This window comes from Vespula pensylvanica, chromosome 2 (genome assembly GCF_014466175.1).
Source record: "Vespula pensylvanica isolate Volc-1 chromosome 2, ASM1446617v1, whole genome shotgun sequence".
NCBI lineage: Eukaryota > Metazoa > Arthropoda > Insecta > Hymenoptera > Vespidae > Vespula > Vespula pensylvanica.
In genome coordinates, this window is record NC_057686.1 from 13,617,907 (window position 1) to 13,637,752 (window position 19,846).

Genomic DNA, 19,846 nt, shown 5'->3' on the forward strand with positions numbered 1-19,846 from the left:
GAGAGAGAGAGAGAGAGAGAGAGAGAGAGAGAGAGAGAGAGAGAGAGAAGTGCCCATCCCAATGCTCTTATCTTCCTCTCAATTACCAAGAGCCGTACGATATCGTGTGGCTATGCTGTTTGAAATGGATATATACGATATAACTTCGCCCTTTCGACAATCTCACCGGACATGGCGTAGAGAAGAAGAACTTGGTATAGAGAGGAGTGAGAATGAGAAGAACAAGGAAGCTGGACCAAAAGGAAAAGGATAGAGATCTGCGAATGTACGCGTCCGGAACGTATATTCCAATAGAACAATGCGAAACGATGCAACGGAGAAGTAAAATTGGTTTTCTCCGTTCGACGAAAGGGGATCTGCTCTCGTGATTCAATTTCTACGCTCGAATAACGCGTGCGATCATGGTCATAAGAGAAATAACACGAAATGATCGTTGTAAGAAAGGGTTTGATGTGAAAGAAGAAAAATATAGAGTCGGTCTATATCGATATCCTTTCAATCTTCTCTCTTTATCGAGACCTTCGCGTTTTGCGTTGCGTTTGTACTACGATCGATAGTAACCCGAATTTCACCGTTGGTGGCTGCAGCTCCTATCCCTGCTACGGTTACTGTTGCTAGCGTTGCAACTGAATTGCGAATATCGTTGTACGTACAGCGATATATTGTTCCGATGGTGCAACGAGCAATGGAAGTTCTACCGTTTAATCGATCCCTTTGGATGGGCCAAGTCGTGCGTCGCGTTTAAAAAAGCTTCTCCTTTCTGGTATGCATCGATAGAAAACACGCTTCGATCCTATCTCAAAAGCCATATACAAAGTGATACTTTACGCCCACGCAACAGGTACTGCGTTATACCGCGGTATTACCTACGTGTTCAAAGGAAGCACGAGCGCGTTAAGTATGCGATGATGGTATACGACGATGGTTCGCCACACCCTCGAAGCTCTCATTTCTTCTTTTTTCTCCCTTTTACAAAGGACCTTTCCATTCATGAAAGGATTTCGTTATTGCTTTACTTTGACCTCGGTATCGAATGTATCGAAACAAGTTTCTACATTTATCATTCGTTGTCATCATTAAACTACCTCGATCATAGCTCAAATTTATCCTGTTCCTTTTTCTCAAATCACAAGTACAATAAATCAACAGCCACAGAAATTACGAGTTATATTTAATTGTACAACAAAATTGACAGAAAACTTATTACTTTCCAGAATCGACTTATCCGACCGTAACAATACCTTCAACAAATTGCTACGTACACGTTCGTGGTTACATGTTCTAAACTTGTTCCAAACGAGTTAGTCCATCCTCTACGAACAGATCGAATTTAGTCATAGAATACCGAAAGTGCTTCTTCGATAATGCTGTTAACGAAGCTCTACTACTCTGTGAGCCGTATCGAGGATAATTGCTACTGCCGATCGTATCGACTATACTTTTAAGTTCTTATAAAAATTTCTTAGAGATTCGTCTCGTTAAATCTGATATATATATATCTGATATATATATATATATATATATATATATATATATATATATATATATATATGAGGATGGAATCGTCGTCGTTAAACAGTTCGTGGAAACTCGTGACTTTATCCGTATAATAATAATTTAAAGTTTTCAACGTACAAGTTAAAAAGAAGAAGATTATCTTCCGTTTGCAAATTTAAGAGACGTTTGATCCTGAACGTCAAGATCGAAAATCCTAGAAATTCGTACCGGTAACGAGGGAAAGATCGAGAGAAGCTCTCGCAGATATAAGCATCATCTCGGCTCGCAAACAACTCGAGTTCACTCGTTGCCTCTGTTAATTTTCCAAGTCGCGTTCTAATAAAAGCAATCGAGAAGTTCATAGCGCGAGAAAAATAATCTCGTAAAATCTCGATGGAAGACGAAGAGTCGTAGAAGAACCGACTATTGGTAGTCGAACAATCCTCATAGTTTCTTTAAAGCTACAAAATGAAGTTAAATTTCGTAGTTAAAGAGTAGAAGAGATCGACGACTGATCGAGTCCGTCGCTCCACGTTAAAAACGAGAGAATTAAAGCTTGCTATGTATAAAACTTTCTTAAATATGCCGTACTATCACATTCAAAGTTATTAAGATCATATTTAAAAATGAAAAATCAAGAGCAAAAATGCTCTCGCTCGCTCGCTCTCTCTCTCTCTCTCTCTCTCTCTCTCTCTCTCTCTCTCTCTCTCTCTCTCTCTCTCTCTCTCTCTCTTTCTCTCTTCCTCATATTTAAATACATTATACGATTGTTTCAATGAGTTATATTCTGTAGTAGTAAATATTTAATATGTTATATACATTGGAAATACCAAGTAGATAAGAACTCTAAAGAATTTTAATCTCGGCAAGAAAAGAAGAGAACCATTCGAAGGATCGCCAATGGGGCCTCGGTAGTCTGAATTTAAAGATAGTTCATCGCGATTACCCTCTTCAATTCTGCGCCAAGGGAAATACCATAAAAAACACTATCAAATCTCTAATCAAGAAGTTTCGAGGAGCACGAAGTTCCGAGAGGAAAAGAGAGTAAGGATCGAGAGAACGGGTAAGAACGAGACGGCAAGTTTAGCTTCGACGAAGAAGAGAAGCAAATCGAGAGGGAAACAACGAAAGAGAGAGAGAGAGAGAGAGAGAGAGAGAAATAGAGAAATAGAGAGAGAGAGGGAGAGAGAGAATGTTACAGAGAAAAGCACCTGAGTAGTCTGTAAGCCCGATTTAGCACGAAAACATGTTACTCCTTTTATTACACAATACCGCATCTACATTTTCTTTAATAAAATATTTAAACTCGCGAATCTTAATGAGTAATCTGATTCTTTATTACAAATGTCTATTATTATTTCTAAAGAACAAAAGTCCAAGAATAAACCGATCGTATTAATTCAAAAATCGACGTCATTCGACGAATCGAATGTTTTCAACGATAAATTATTTTTCTTGAGAGTCTCCTCGGAGTAGATAATTAGATTTATTAAGTCGGTCCTGTTTACACGAAGCCTTGGGCGCGTGATTTATTGAAGAGGACCCTTCACTGAGAAAACGTCGTTGGAAGAGGACGGAGAAGGCGCTTGTTACGAAGATTATGAGGTGAATTCTGTCTCTCCCTGTATTTCATTCGCCCGTTACTGCTGCCACCGCCGATCCCACCGACCACCCTCATCCTCCACTCTAACTCTTCTCGTCCTTCCTCCCTACGTCACTTCGTTTAATCAACTTCAATAAGCCTACTCCTATAAGTAGACTAATCTCACGTTGAAGGGAAGCTAACGTTCTCTCGAACATTATGCCGAAATTTCTGCAGAGAGATCGGAGATTAGGGAAACGATCGAACATTCATTATATTTTCGTTGATTTTCGTGTATCGACTGCAAAACAAGAACTTTAATAATCCCGAAATATTATTAATTGTTCATCGTTCTTGCATAACTCGAACCTTCAACGAGAAAATTAATGCTCGCTTATCAAATGCAGCCCGCACGATTAAAACAGGTTAAACGTCCGATCGGGATAAAAGAGAAAAGAAAAAATGCTACGGGTTAGCCGAGTTATAGAAAAAGTGCATTCTCCTTTGTCCGAGGTAAAATCGCTTGATTCAAAGCGTGGCAAGTGAATAAGGGTTAATAGTGTGGGAAACACGGTAGGAAATGGAAGCGAGTCCGTTTAAGCGACGAGCGCACCAAAGTTATCTGACGAGCTAAACCTAAAATCTCCCTCATAAAAGTGGTAAGGAACCCCTGTTTGGGAAACAATGGTGCTGCTACTGGAATCTCCGGATGGTTCGTAAAAGTTCAGTCGAGCCGCGGTGCAGAGAGAAAGATAGAGAGAGAGAGAGAGAGAGGGAGAGAGAGAGACAGACAGACAGACAGACAGACAGAGAGAAAGAAAGAGGTAAAGGGACAGGATAAGAGAGAGAAAGAGATAGTATGAAAAAGAGAAAAAGAAAAGTAGATGAGTAGACAAAGAGAGAGAGAGAGAGAGAGAGAGAGAGAGAGAGAGAAATAGAAGAAAAGACGAACGAAGAGATTGGACAGAGAAAACGAGCGGATTCGGTTTTAACCTCCGTGAAAGCCATCCAATAAATATCACCGCTCGTTATTAGCGTTTTAATTCAGCCAACTGACGGTAACTTAATCCGCGTAGCTGCCGAGTAGTTCAGAGAACGTTGGGGTACGGACGATTGTGGAGAAAAGTCTAAGCCAGAGCACCATCGAGAGACCAACCGGCTGAAGCAGAGAGCACAAATTAAAAACTTCGAGAACGCTGCTCTATCCGGCGCGTTAGTATGCACGAAGTCGGCCTTTTAGTATGCATAAATGCGTAAAATAAATCATGCAAGAACTACGAAATTATTTGACAACTTAGGGAATCCCTCAGCAATACATTCTTTATTATTTTCAATACGCACGACCTCCCGATACATATTTGAAGACGGCTACATTTCGTGTAGTCGAAAACATCACATAATAAATATTTCTTTTAAGTAGTAATCGTTTTAACGAACAAATGATGAACAAACTTACCACTTTGTCGGCCAATTTTCGCACTCGACATGGTAGATACACCGTTTGCCCAACGAATGCCGTAACATTCGGAGCAGTCGGCTCGAAAATGGGCAAATCCGTGCCGACGGAATCGTTAGTGGCATCGTTGACGTTCCGACGAGAATTTCCTTTGGACACTTCACGTATATGAGCAGGTTCTGAAACAAAATGGTTCCTCGGTGATCCTACATTCCGACGTCTTAATATCATAGAAACGAAGGTTAAAAGGTGCGCACCGGTCGTTAGTTTCGAACGGAAACGCAAAGAGAATTTCCGGGGAATTCGAAAGCTTCCTCCCATCATATACGCGTTACATAATCTCTAAGAGTTTCTAGAACGCAGTCATCGAACTCCGGTCTCATTCAAATGGCTGTCGGTCTATTCGGATCGCTCTCTCGTTAGTATACCTTCGAGCGGTCTCTCCATCATCATCGATCATCATCAGCGTGAGCGACGATACCATTGGTGTTTGACAGGGATTGATTCGAAAGGAAAGTTAGTAATAAAACCTGAGAGACTGTGACTTCGCTAATATACTTGAGAAAGTGACGCACCAGCCTATATTCATTTTTTTCTCTGCTTACATTTTCAGAGTAGCTACAAACGAGTTTTGCATCGATGAAGCGTAAAATCGAAAACAGAAGGGCAGAGGAGAGAGAGTGAGAGAGAGAGAGAGAGAGAAAGAGTGAGAAAGAGGTTTTATCGCCGGACGATATTTCTACGCATATTAACACTTTCGCACTCGATCGATTAGCGATTAAAAATAACGAGGAAAAAACGATACAGAAAAAAAAGCGAGAAAGAGAGAAAAAGAGAAAGAGAGAGAGAAAGAGAGACAGGAAATCTCGCGAACGCGTGTAACATTTGGTAATATCCGACAAATACAAGCAGGTAAATCCTCATACGTCAAGTGAGAATGCACGTTCGCTGAATTGTCAAACGAACCTGCGCAGAACGATATACTGACATCGTAATTTACTGGATCGACCATTTCGCATAAACAACATCCTTCATCCAACGCGTAGTCGCACGCCCATCCGACTATTCCTCTTCCCCCACGACGTGAATTCGCGCGAACGTTCTCGCAAACATGCATACGGAGAGAAATGCAGAGAGAGAAAGAGAGATAGAGAGATAGAGATAGAATGAGAGTGAGAGAGAAAGAGAGAGAGAGAGAGAGAGAGAAATCCTGCCGACTCTTCGCAGAGTCTCCTGGCGCACAGATAACGCCCGTATACGCATCCACTAATCGCGTTATACAAATGACTAAAATTCACCCTTGAGCCTGGCGTTACCACGAACCTGAATTCCATGAAAGTTCTTGCAACGCTCCCGATAACGTTAGATTAATCGACAGAAAGCTACCGCTATCGTGAATGGAAATGAAATATATTTCGCGCGTATGTAATATAATTCATCTAACAAATCGCCTTTCCTTTACGTACAAACACATACGTATAGTATACAGGTGTATACGTTTTGTGGGTTACGTGCTTTAAATCTTAACTTTGTTACGTCGTCTTTCCGACATACTTTACTAAAAATTCTTTTTATTCCAAAGAAGTAAACAAAAAAACCAAAACAAAAGAAATATCTCAAGTTCCTCCGTATCTTTTGAAAAGGAAGGAAGAAAACAAAAAGAAGAGGAAGCACGAAGGAAAAAAGATAAAGAAAAGGATAATATCGTTTTTACCTCTCGTACTAAAAAAAGAAGATGAAGAAGAAGAAGAAGAAGAAGACGACGACGAAGGGAAAAGGAAAGAAAAAAAGAGAAAGTATTATCTCGGCATTTCTCTTTCCGTCGACATATTTCTCTGGCGCCTCATCCTCTCTTCCTCTCTCTCTCTCTCTCTCTCTCTCTCTCTCTCTCTCTCTCTCTCCCTCTCTCTCTCTATCTATCTATCTCTCTTTCAGCGGCGTCCTTTTAGAGCACGATGCACGCGCTACGCGAGAAAGCGCCATACTGCTGGATGACGAATGGCATCTAAATCCATGGTTCCTACGTATGGGACGAGGGAGGAGCAAGAATAAATTTCGGTTCGGGTAACGAGTAACGACGCGTGTCCAAGTTTCGTTTTGCACGCGCACGCGTGCGTGCACACGCACATACCTATACGATCGCTATGTTCAAAGAGAATTAAAGAAGAACGAATTAGGTGACTTCGAGTACGTATCTTGCACGAACGTAAAAGCCAAATAAAAATCTTTATGAGTTATTCGAACTAACCCGCATTCGAGGAAACCGCGAAACCACCCTTTCGAAGTGTAGTACGCACGTTCCGCCAATATTTTCCCCGAGTCCGCCGAGATTCGACAGCCTTAAACCACCGCCGCGTAATTTCTCCCCATTTCCTGACGCACGAAACAATACGAACGAAAGTTTACGGCTCCGCTGGACCACCGAGAGTATCATACATTTTCGACGTCCCGCTCGTAAACTGTGGTCGCGCGTTACCAGTCGCCAGGCCGCCGCGACGCGATACACTGTGAGACGAACCGTCGACTAGCTTGTTCGATCTTTAAATTTAATCATTTAACGTGAGAATCATTATTGCGATAAATTTTCAAATTAGGATGGAGCGATAAAAAGCAATATTTTTAACCGACATGTGATAATGTTACGAGTACTCTTTTCTCAATTACGCGTACATACGTTTGTTTATATGTATTCTCAAGGATCTTTGTCCTTAACCTGTAGATTTATTTTAACAGTTGATCGATTATATAAATTTTTGGATTATTAAAAACAACGGGAATTCGTCATGTTTAATAACGTCACGGAAGGTTCGCACAAATTGACTCGCTCGCACAAATACCAGAAACTCGTGAGACCTTCCTAGAAGTCAAGAAGACGGAGGAAGTCGGATGGAATTTCCAAGAAGACGCTCGCGAAATACTCTTCACGCTCGACAAATGGCAGCATTCTCGACTCATAGTGCGTGTTCGACACGTGTGCGTTCCTCTTGTCTACACGTATGTGAATTTTTTTTCTTCATCTATCTCTACCTCTCACATTAATTGTCTATATTCTAAATTGGAATATATTCTATCGGAAATTATAATTTGATAGATTTTAATAAGCCTCGGTTAATTGAACTAAGCAAACTAGAGTACTTTACTTAGAATTATTTTCCAGCCGTCTATAACACACCTGTCGTAGTAAAAATGCTCATATAAAAATGGTCAAACTTTGTAGAAAAATATTTTTAATCCACCTGAAAGGTGCTCTTATATTTTGTAAGAAAGAAGGAACGAAAAAAAAAGAAAAAACAAAAAAAAAAGAAAAAAGAACGAAAAGGAACTATTTCCTCCATGAATCTGCCGCAAAAAGCAGGTGTCTCACGTAGAGTTTGTCGGTAAGAAGGGACGGAAGACGATGGTGAGACGATGCTAGGTTAAAAGGCGACGCGGAACGCTCTTAAAGGCTCGATCGTACTAGAGGAAAGGATGGAAAAAGGAGAAAAGGTAGGGCGAAATAGGGGATGGCGCTAATAAAACTGGACTAAAGCCGGTCTCTCCAACTTTTGAGAAATGGCGAATAAAGGAAGAAATGCGAGAAACAAAAGCGGAAACGGGAGTTGCAAAACGGAAACGGAGAAGAGAAAGATGAGATGTAGAGGGAAGAAGTTTCTCTTCTCGACCCGAAGGAATTCCTCCTTCTTCTTCTCTTTCTTTTACCATCTCTCTCCTTCTCTGTTTCTCTCTCTCTTTCTCTCTCCTCACTTCTTTCGGCCCCGTAAAAATCTACGGTGCAGCATTGACTCACGTCTGTGCATACACCCTCCTTATCGTGCATGTGTGTTTGTATACGAACGCTCTTGCAGTGTATGTATATGTACATACGTGTAAAACGGAATCCACGACCAAGAAGAGAAGAACGATCCACACATGGTTACCGAGAAGTTATGAGAACGTTTGTTCCACCGTAGGAAAAAAGAAAAAGGAAAAGGAAAGGAAAGGAAGTGCTATAAAGAGAGGAAACTAAATGCGAAAATGGTGCAAGAAAAGGAAGAAAAACTGAAATATCGTTCCTTCTTGATACGCTCTGAGAATTCGACTCGATATCAGCTATTTCCGATTTTATAAGGTTCACCTCGACGAGATGTAAAGTATATATCTATATATTCCTTTCGATGTTGCATGACTGGCAAACAAGTACCAAAGATCAAACGCGTATAGATGGAATCTGACAGAGTAAACTTTATGCACACATATATGCACAAGATTTGCTGGGATCAAGCACTTATATATATATATATATATATATATATATATATTATAGAATGGACAAAGAAATAAGATATCACCATGAACCAAACGATCCCACTAGACCGAGAAATTTTCTCTTCTACGTTCTCACGCTTTATTGAAAATGCCGAGTATAGCAGCATCGAAGTTCGTAATTTGCGATTCTAGCGGAAGTGCGTTGGATCGAGTCGAAAGTTCAATCTCATCTCTGTCGGCATTTCGACCGATATTTTGTTCTGAGCTCTTATACCTTGCCACGAGATAGATTTTTCCGATTGAACTTCTATGTCGATCAGAAATAGCGCCATACCGAAGCCGTACTTAGATCGAGTATTACAGATTTAATTATCACGCGATAAAACTTATGAATAGTCCTCGTAGAGAGAGGAACGAGTAAAAATGATAGATAAATTGAAAAGAAACGCCAAGATTCTTGCTCGTCTTTGCTTTTTAAATTTCAATTACGCTTTTTAATCGTTAATACAATTGTTAGTTGAGTAATAGATTCGGTAAAAAATAAAAATAAAATATCCCGCTAATTTAGTCGTTGCTGAACGCAGTTTGTCGAGATAAAAGGCCGAGATGATTTTCGACATACATACATGTCCCATTGTTGAAACTTCAATAGGAATTCACTTAACAAAAATCGAAAAGTTTACCGATCGTAAAGCGTCACTACTTTTTAAAAACCATATCAAAGCTTTCAATCTCCAAAATGCAGTGTGAAAATACCCGTTGAATTTTGAATATCCATTGTGACGTCACTTGAGCTGAACGATTCTCCCTCTACGTCCTATCTCCTCTCTATCTACCACCACTTTGATATCAACGAAAAATGTATTACAACGTACGATTACGAATATGGCTATATATATATACGCGAGCATGCTGCAGTGTTCTTTTTCCTTCGTCGAATTTTACTAAATTCAAAGTTACATTTATTGAAACAGTTATTGCACTGAAATTACTTCCCATGATTGACGACGATTATCGTTAATGAAACTTATTTCGAATTAATCATAAGTAAATCGATCGGTTTAAAGCAACGATTAAAGTAACTATTTATTATTTACGAAAATAATGTTAAATCTATCGGTAGTAAAAAAAAAGAACGTTTACAAGTTTCATTAAATTCGTAGAACTTATTATCGAACGCGTAAAAACTGTATACTATCTCTCACATCGTTTAAAGTATCTTATTAAAAAAGTAAAATACGGAGAGAAGTATCATTTTGTTGCATCGAGAGGATGAGAGAGAGAGAGAGAGAGAGAGAGAGAGAGAGAGAGAGAGAGAGAGAGAGAGACATATCTGGAAAAACAGATACACGACGGCTGTGTCATCGTGTGTCGAGAGAAAAAAGTAGTCATTTATCAACAGAGCTCTTAACTGTGAGAAAATGTTCTAAATGTCCTTGACGAAAGGGAGCTAACACAAGCTACTCTTGTGTACGTCACAAATATCATTAAAGAGTCATACGCATTAACAACGAAGTAAACTCTGAGGAAAATTTGGAATTCCGATGATTACTTCTGAATTAGTGGGGAATTCATATACATATCTTAAATTTACACAAATTCGCGAAATCAAAGTCGTCTACCACGACAGCACGAAATTCTATCGAGTCGTTGACGACGTCAGAAGTTCAGCGAATGCATTGTAACTATCGTCTGTACTTCGTCCGAACTATGTATGTACACAAACGTTAGATATATAATAGGTGTGCGTGCATATGCGTAAATAAATTTATGTACGCGGCGAAGTTCTGATTCACCATGAAACGTTTCTTGTCGAGCAAGTAGGAAAGCAAGCAACATCTAGATGTGTTTGTGGAATTTGCCATTACTTAATAGTTCGAAAATTGTTAGATGCCAAATTCCAAAACAAAAAGCGAACATCTGCTTCGAGTTAATGTAACGTATAAAATAAATCGTAAGAATTCCAACGAATCATTTTTGAAACGATTTCTTTTTTCCTATTGTTAAATAAAAAATCGAGATTTTACCAATTCAAATCTAATATCAAAAGGTGACGTACGAAACAGTACGGGAAGAGCTGTTCGCGAACGCTCGAGAAAGGTAGTGAATCATTCTATGAGTATAAATTAGCTTACCCTAGCAACTCCGGTTAATTAATTACGCTAAATTGTCCTAAGAGTAAATAACTGCTGGCACCTAGGGCAGTCTTCTCTTCTCTCTCTCTCTCTCTCTCTCTCTCTCTCTCTCTCTCTTCTTCTCTTCATCGTTCCTCTTCTCACCAGAGACCGCGTGATGCGTTTCCGGAAGACAAGCTACGTTCCCGTTTTGTTTTCGGTCGGACCGTTTAGGATTCGAGCATTGTCTCTTGGCAGGGAATTATAATGGCGACGACAACGACGACGTTAAAGTATCCTAAAATGACTTTGAAATATTTTTTTCTGATTCGCATATATATATCCGCTCTGATAAAAATATACAGAAAAACTTTGCGAGTACGATCATTGGTATAATTAATTAACAATAAGAAGCACTTTCTTTTCACACGCAACTGATCATACTAAAGGAAGCTTTACATAAAAGAATATAAAATAAAAGAGCTCTCGGACTTAGGCTCAAACCATACGTTCGATCTGCGCATGCTAATAAATCTTAAGACTTCGTCCAAACACGCTCCGTTTAACACACTGCTTTTGTCCGGACGAATAAGTCTACAAGCAGGGCCGAAGTTTCAAATACACCACCATATACACAGCACGTCTGTTCTTCGTACTTTATCTCGTAGGCCGTCTCTGAATGCAAAACGTGCTTTGCATCGGGTCTCTTTCGACCACTTAGATACGATTATTCGTTTGAAAGGAATGCCCGCGAGTTCGTGCCAAGTAGAATTATAGTCATTTATATCTCCCTCTTAATCCGCGAATCGCGATCGCACGGATAACTAGTCTGCTTTTAAATGAATCTAATGATAACGTTTCAATAAAGAAACAAAGAGGGGAATATCGGAGTGTTACGAAAGCGTTCTCAATCTTTAATAAATGCTGACCTCATACAAGACCACCTCAGCCACGCGCAAATGCGACCGAATCGTAAACATTTACACCGCTAAAACCAGATGTTTAGTTCGCAGACTAGTACAACTGCTGCTCTCGGTTCAAGAAACCAATTAAAACACAATCGTATTTTCGGAAGTACGTAAAATGATATTCAACCGGAAATAATAATCGAATGATATTCTGTCATATATTTGCAATATCCATTACACTAAAACGCTAATTTAAATATAGAAATTATACCATTTCGAAATCATTCATTATTACATTCGTAAGAAGGAATCACGTGCGTCATAGAAAGGGAGAACGCGAAATAAAAAGTTGTATTGCGGTGTCAGATAATTTTTTCGTCGACACAGATTTAGCTGGAACATTCGTACATTTCAATACGTTCGAGAATACCGAAACTACACGGAATATGTAAGGACGCATATGTGAACTTTATGGCACCACGTGCGTACCATAAAGAGCAAGCGTTCCTCGAAAAAACACAGCAACAAAGAGAGCCGTGTAGGTGTCGCGGTCACTGATATTTAGCTTTATATACCTACACGTGGTCCGTTTCGAAAATAAATACATTCAGAAATAAAACGGTGTATCGATCGGTCCTCATTCTTCACATTCGGCCTACATTCTTCAAGGTTTTTCCTCTCATCGATATATTCTACATTCGCTGTTCCTTGAAATCTTAACGTTCTTAATAAGAAACGTGTAAGTAAGAAGATATCGTTTACGCATAATATCTTAAAAATAGAAAAAAAAAAAAGTAACATCGATGTTGCGGTTTTTAACGAAGCAGGCTCTACAAGGACGAAAGTCGTGACACAGGACGAAGATTCGTAAGAGGAACGACGTGTGTACGCGTCATAGCTAATGCAATATAGAAGTCGAGAAACGAAAGAGAAGTCCACGCGCTCTCTACGGACGTGCATTTAATTTCTCTTTACAAATCCAGACAATTACACGGTAATTGTTAATAACACTCGCAATTTGCGTTACGGGCCAGTGCGCTGCTTTTAAACTCTCGTTCATACGTTTAATTTATCTCTATTTTGTATATCTGAGACGGGAACACGTATTTCTACGTGCAAGTAGGACGTACGCGTGAATACACATCGTTCTATTAGGAATATTTTCGACGATTCATAGACGTTTGGTCGGCAACTCTGAGCGTACGTATTGAAGAGTAAACGAAAACTACAGAAAAGAAGAAAAAGAGAAGGAGAGAAGGAGAAAAGGAAAAAGGAAAAAGGAAAAAGGAAAAAGGAAAAAGGAAAATTCGCGTACTAACCTGAAAGAATGGTGCCGGGCAGCAACGCACAGAAGCTCAAGTACGTAAGCAACACTCGCCAACACTCCTGACGTGCCTTTTGGCAGAAGTCCAGCTTTTTCTCACTCGGTAGGCCACTGATTCTTGGCCCCTTCATCTTGCACGGTGCCGCATACTTTTCGTTCCAGCCTTGTACATACACGCACGCACGTTTACGCACACGACTCGTTTAAAAGGAACTTCGATAATGTCCCACGGTAATACCTCTTCTTTTTCTTCTCCTCTTCTACCCTCGCACGAGAAACACAAAATTGTGTAATAACGTCGGAGCACGTGCGTCGAGGACGTTGCATTCGTAAATGTAATTTCGCCTTTCCTTTCTCTCGTTCTTCCGATTCATCGCAAAACTTGTTAACATTTTTAACTTTATGCGTATTTCAAAAGCGTCGTCAGTGAATCTCCTTTGATATGTATCTTCGTGAACGGTCGCGGAACGTCTGAGCGGAACAGTCCTTATAAAACAACAAAGTTACTACAAAGGTCGGTACAACCTCGCCTTGTAAACAATCCTGGGTGTTCTCTCAATGTTTTCGATCGTGCAAAAACACACTACAGCACACGAATTAGATACAATAATATTGTCACTGTGAATATCCCCATTGTTTTCCTCTCGACGAAGATACTCCAATCTATTTTCGATTTTCGCTCCATTCTCCAAAATAATCCAGTCGATTGCGTTACGGTTCACTGTAAATACGTAATTTTGGACGATCGTTCTATTAGTCGTTTTAATCGAAAAATCTAATCGCAATTCACTAATTACCTACTAATTTCTCAGCGCTCGAAGGAATTTCGAAAAGCTATCGATCCTCCTATTCGCTTCGCCAATATAACGATGTGTCGAGTGAAGAGCCATGGAAAATTATTATTTGCTTTCTTTCTCTTTCTCTCTCTCTCTCTCTCTCTCTCTCTCTCTCTCTCTCTCTCTCTCTCTCTCTCTCTCTCTCTCTCTCTCTCTATCTATCTATCTATCTATCTATCCTGGTATATATTTCTTCGAGAGCACAACGTTAAATTGAACGTGTAGAATGTTCGTCGTGATACGATAGAATCCATTTCGCGCGCGATTGCCGTCGTAAAGGATGGTCTTTTCACTGACACACCGCGCCTCCTTCGCTTACCTACATTCAGTGGATAAAAGAAATACCTAACACGCTACGCGTTGAATTATCGATCGTCGAAATCGATTCGAAGCCATTGAAGAAAGCCGATTTTTAAAGAAAAACGAATCATACGAATATCGAACCTCGAAAGAGTTCTTCAAATTTTTGCCGCCCTTTCAAAGAAAAGTTCTTCGAAATATCGTTAAAGCAAAGAGAAAAAGAATCTCGAGGATTAACTCCAATTAGCGTGGTTCGAAAAAAAAAACCTAGCGAAGAAAACTCTCTTTCTCTCTCTTTAGATCTCTTTCGAAGATCTCGCGTTCGAGGTATAAAAGTCTCGGGCTACAAATTAAAGCCCTTAAACGCGTAACTCTCCGTTATAAAGTGGTACCGTTTAACGATGCTTCCCTTTCGTCTTCTTCCTCAGACCTGAGCTCTTCGAAGAGAGACGAATTTGTGTTTGTAAAAAGCGACGTTTGCTTGATTTTTTGACGCGTCACGTAAAGGGTCGAGTCGGTGGAAACGAAGGAGAAGAAGAAGAGAGAAAGAGACATCAACCGGAAACAATGACGACGCTGATGCAAGACGAGACTCGCAAATTATCCCCGAAAGGTATTATTAATTAATCCCCTTGTTAAGCTGCGACGCGAGAGAAACACGGTGAGGGGTTGCTTCGTGTGCCACTGGAGTACCATTTTCAAGGGTTCCGTTAAGGGTATAAGAGCAGAGGGTTGAAACGTGCGTGCCTACGTCTGACAGTGTGAAAGTCGTTCCAAGTAGATACATAAATCTCTAGAAGCCGTTGGTATGCGTGAACGTCGGTTATCTTGTCTCGGAATAAGGAGATGTTTCGAAGCGAATTAAAATCCTAACGCACAGGTGCATGCTCTCGAGTTAACGCGTCAGTTATTTGCAAGATGGTAAGGGGAAATAAGGATCGAAACAATCAGGAAAATTAATCTATATCTTTTTGACGGACGCCACTTGAATCAAAGAAATATTTTGATATTAACGTTGTCCGAACGATAACATTATACGAGCGTCTTTGGACAAACATAGTATCGCGTTTCTGTGCCAGGGACCGTCACGAACTGTCAAATTTCTTGTAGTTCCTCGCTCGCAAGCTATTTATAACGAAAGTGTACGAACGGAGCTGCGACGAGTGCACACGATGCAAATCTTAACTATGTCTTTCTCTCTCTCTCTCTCTCTCTCTCTCTCTCTCTCTCTCTCTCCCCCTCTTTCTCTTTCCCTTTCTCTCTTAGGTCCTCTAGTCACTTCCCACACTCTCTTCACTTTTTTTCGCTCAACGCAGTAGCACCGGTACTGACAAAAACAGAAGCACCCGCAACGAAACCAGCAAAGCCCTTCTGTCCTAGGATATACATAATCACCAAAGTTAATTAAGGTTTTGGAGATGAAAGAGAGCGAAGAATAGAAATGAAAATGGTGCGATGAGAAGCTTAAGAATGTACTGGCACGAGAACAAGGAGAATAACTCGAGGTAGAACGGTCTTGAAAATGCGTACGTTCACAGTCTCTGTAAGATATCTAGAAAGGTGTCGTCAGTTTGCTCTATGGATTTCGTCGAGCCCTTAACCCGTGAACCAATTTTCAAGAGAACACCGCTATCTCTCCGTCCTTTTTCCATTTCTCGATTCTAGTTCATTTCGCGAATGTACGACGTTTCTTTCTTTTCGATTCTATTTCCTTCTTTCTTCTCGAAATGCACCTGCGACCAGGCAAGAAGAAAATGATTCCGTTTAATCGAGCATAATCTTCCTCGTCGTTTCAATATTTTTTCACTCAGATTCCACGCTCGACAAATTTCTTAAATATTCTTACTTCGTCGACGAACAAACGAAAAAAAAAACTAGAATGAAAAATGTTAAAAAACTATAGATCTTCGTTTTTTAAGCGTCGATCGCAAATACAATGTGCAAAATGGTGAACAAGAGTGGGGGAGTTAAAGCGTCGATCAATTTAAACGTGACATCGTTGGTGAAAGGGAAAAGTTCCGTGACGACCGTTTGCAATTTCGAAAACAGCACAAAGCCATAAAGCTTGCTATGTCGTTTATGCAATTTATTGTTGCTTTCTACTTCAGAAATGCGAAAGCGCTCGGCCAATGGACTACCGCTTACGTTCCTTCTCTCCATTTCTCCCTCCCCCCCCCCCTCTCTCTCTCTTTCTCTCTCTCTCTCTCTGTAGGTATGCACCTTGCTACTTATTACGTCATAACTTGCAGTCTCGACGTGAAATTGATTTATCGCCTAGTAGATTTTCTTTTGGTGCGCGCGCACAACATTCAACGATATAAAATTGCGAATGCACGCGAAGAGAAACAGTAAGTACGATGGATGACACGATATCGCGATGCAAGCACGACTCACTTCATTCTCTGTTACGACAACATAAGGTACTCCGTTCTCTTCCTACGACATTTTCTTCCCGTATATTCTACAACATAATGTCTCGAAACAAATGCGAACATTTGAGGTTTAAAACTAATCTACTAAGTATCTTAACAGGTTCGTATATTTAAATATTTGTAAAAAAAAAAAAAACTAGTGAGGAAGAGAAATGAGCAAAACGATTTTTTTCTACAAGCAAGATCGTCTAGAATTTCCTTAATAATTTTGGTAAGATAAAGTTCCAGAGAACAACGAAACTTTTCCGAGAAAACAAGTTTCGGAGAGACTCGAAATAGAGGAAAAATATAATTGAGGAAGAAGAAAGAGGGGAAACAGAAAGGAAAAAAAAACTATTTGTATATCGATGGAATACCATTTACACATCGAGTACACGTAATTTGGGTGTACGAATTTCGCTGTTCTCTTTTCCAACACCAACCCATACTTCTCGTCCTAGTCCGATCTTTTGCATAACCGTTTTCCAGCGAACGCGCTTCGACACAAACGTATTTGTTCAAAGGACGACTGTTGCATCGTGCCACCCATTTTCCACCTCGTTGCCACTCTCTTCCAACCACTCCCTATACCCCGTCGTCCTGCTGTTCGTTCTTCCGGTTTCCACTCTCTCCATCCTTCTCTCTTTCTCTCCACTATTCCCTGAGAGCCTCTCTAGAGTACCCTTGCGATTGGTTTTTCGTGTTTCCCAATTCCTCCCCCATCCTCGAAATCCTAATTTCTCGTTTTTTATTCTCCGTCTCTTCTTCCCTTTCTATCGTCCTCTCTTTCTATCTCAAGCATTCGATACAACTGGCCTATATCGGTCGGCACTAGGCCACTCTTTCTCCCTCCCACCCACTTTCTCGTCATCCGACGAGAAACGAAATGGCCCTTTCGCGCGATAACAGAGAAAATCCCAACGTTGCTCTTACCCTCGGCCGAGCCCTGATTTTCAATTTCGCTCGCGTGGGACACCGAAATTTGGCACGTTTTCGACGCTCCCGTGGCAGATGAGCAAAATTTCGATTCCACCTCAAAAGTATTTTTTAAATCACGGCACGTACATAAACTCCGGTGTTATTTAATGGAACTACGAGTGGTTTATTTTCCATTAATCAACGGCGAAATGATCATTCTCTTTTAAATCTTCAATGCGATGAAAGATAATTATACACTTAATAACAACGTCGAGACAATCTTTTAAACGTCTAACGAAAGAGAATGAATAAATAAACGATCGAAGAGAAACACTCTGTGGAAAAACACGCGTGAGGTTGCCCGGAGCAACGTAACGCGCGCAGAGCTAATAAATTCGCAAAGCTCGTCTACAAATTCGTCCACGCGAGCCTCTCTAACAATAACCCTCGGCAAAACGGCGATATCGTCGACGGTGACACTGTTGAGGAAGCTCAACGTGCTAACGTGTAACGACTTAATCGTTGTATGCAGGCGAGTTGCATATTCGCTCGTCTCGATCGATCTCTCGACGTTCACCTCCAACTTTTTTATCATCGATTTCATGAAATAAAATTCGTCGAAAGTATGCGATATAAAACGCAACGGCGAAAGATGTCGAACGAAATTGAAATCGGTCGGTAACCACTAATCGATCGCACGTGTCGTTCCGAAAGCATTTTCGAAAGATCAATACGATTGTCTTTCTTTTCCATCGTTCGTCCGTTCCTTACTTATTTCTTTCTCTCTATTTTTAGACGCGACACGCGCGAACATCTTACGTAGAGCTCGGCATTCCTTCGATCGCAACTGAAATTAAGATATCCCTCAAGCGCTGAACAACTTTCTCTTACTTAATTACCTTCGCTCCTAATTCACAGAAGACTCACGTGCTCTTATCACTTATCCGTGAAAATCACTGAGAATCATAGAGAAGACACTCTCAAAAGTTTCGAAACGGCGAAGAAATATATCGGAAACCAACGGCAGAAGGACGTCGTACTAAGATCCGCCGGTCGACCCCTCTCATTCGTGATGGATCTACGCGTCTCTCTAACAATAAACTAAGACAAAACAACGAAGACGAAGAGTCAGGAGGATGTCGTTTCGTCGTCTGTGGCGAAGACCGCGAAGAACAAGAAGAAGATGAGGAGATGGAGGAAGAGGAGGAAAAAGAGGTGGTAGTAAGGAGGAAGGAGAAGCAAGAGAAGGAGGAGAAAGAGGAATTAGAGGACACGAAAAAGAAGACGTGGGTTCGAGCGCGTAGGGGCCGCACGCGTTACAAAACAGTCTAACGGACTCTAACGCACTATGCGTGCAAAAGGAGGCACGCTATTAGTACGGCGAGCTGCTACGCTTTCTCTCTCTCTCTCTCTCGCTCTCCCTCCCAATGTAACCCACTCGAGACATTCGCCGGTACGTGCACGTGCACACACGCTCGTAGTATAAGCACACCAGCTTATAGTACGGTGTCACCTTATCGTGCGTTTTTTGTACGATCCTGCACGCGCGTGGGAGCCGAAAGGATCGACTCGCGTTGCAAGGGGAGCTTTGTGGACGGAAACCGTGTGGTGTATGCCCCCGGCCAATAACACACGCTTGTTATTTTCATTGGAGATGGGCCAAATATGAATGAAAGACGTTCCTAAAGAAAATCGTACTCGTTTCACTTTCTTAGTCGAACACGCTGCGAAAGCCAATTTACGTTTAGTCTATGCTTTTTCCTCTTTTTCAGCTTGAGCCAGGATATTTGTATAAATTCGAAGATGATTGTACGATATCGAAATGATTACGTATGGGAATAGCTTATTCTCTGTAATCTTGTTGTGGACAAATAAAGACAGCGAGATCGGGAGATCTCACTTTCGTGGAAAAGAAGAAAAACAAAACTCTAGGGATGCGTACACATTATGTATCTCAAACACAATAGGAGTTTCGAATCTCGCGGCAACTTTGCCCGGATCATCTATGCAATACTACTAACGGAATAAAGAGAAGAAGAAAGAGTGGGAGGGTCAGGGTGGAGACGCGGGATATTATGCAGATAAAATATTCATGGCCATTGGAATCCTCGATCGGATCCGCCTTTATTTTTCGGGATGAATAGAAATGGTGCCACCCTCGTTGACCCGTGGCCCGCAATTCTTTTCCAACCAACGACAATGAGACGGAAAAAGTAGAGAGAGAGAGAGAGAGAGAGAGAGAGAGAGAGAGAGAG

General features: G+C 40.8%; 1 protein-coding gene across 12 annotated transcripts in view; it reads right to left on the reverse strand.

The window, feature by feature from the left end:
• The window catches only part of LOC122627088 (zwei Ig domain protein zig-8-like), a 60,889-nt gene that overhangs the window by 36,648 nt on the left and 4,395 nt on the right, over window positions 1-19,846 (reverse strand). For 6 of the 12 annotated variants that reach the window (XR_006326786.1, XR_006326785.1, XR_006326784.1 and 3 more), the window contains exons 1-3: window positions 13,924-15,485; window positions 13,122-13,847; window positions 4,536-4,714 (exon numbers count right to left, since the gene is read on the reverse strand). Coding sequence is in view for 9 of the 12 variants with exons in the window: in XM_043807880.1 (XP_043663815.1) it covers window positions 4,536-4,714; window positions 13,122-13,257 (315 nt within the window). In the remaining 3 variants the exon portion in view is untranslated. Of the gene's footprint in view, window positions 1-4,535; window positions 4,715-13,121; window positions 13,848-13,923; window positions 15,486-18,490; window positions 18,974-19,846 lie in introns of those variants that run through there. The other 6 variants (XM_043807876.1, XM_043807872.1, XM_043807875.1 and 3 more) reach the window with 5 other exon arrangements.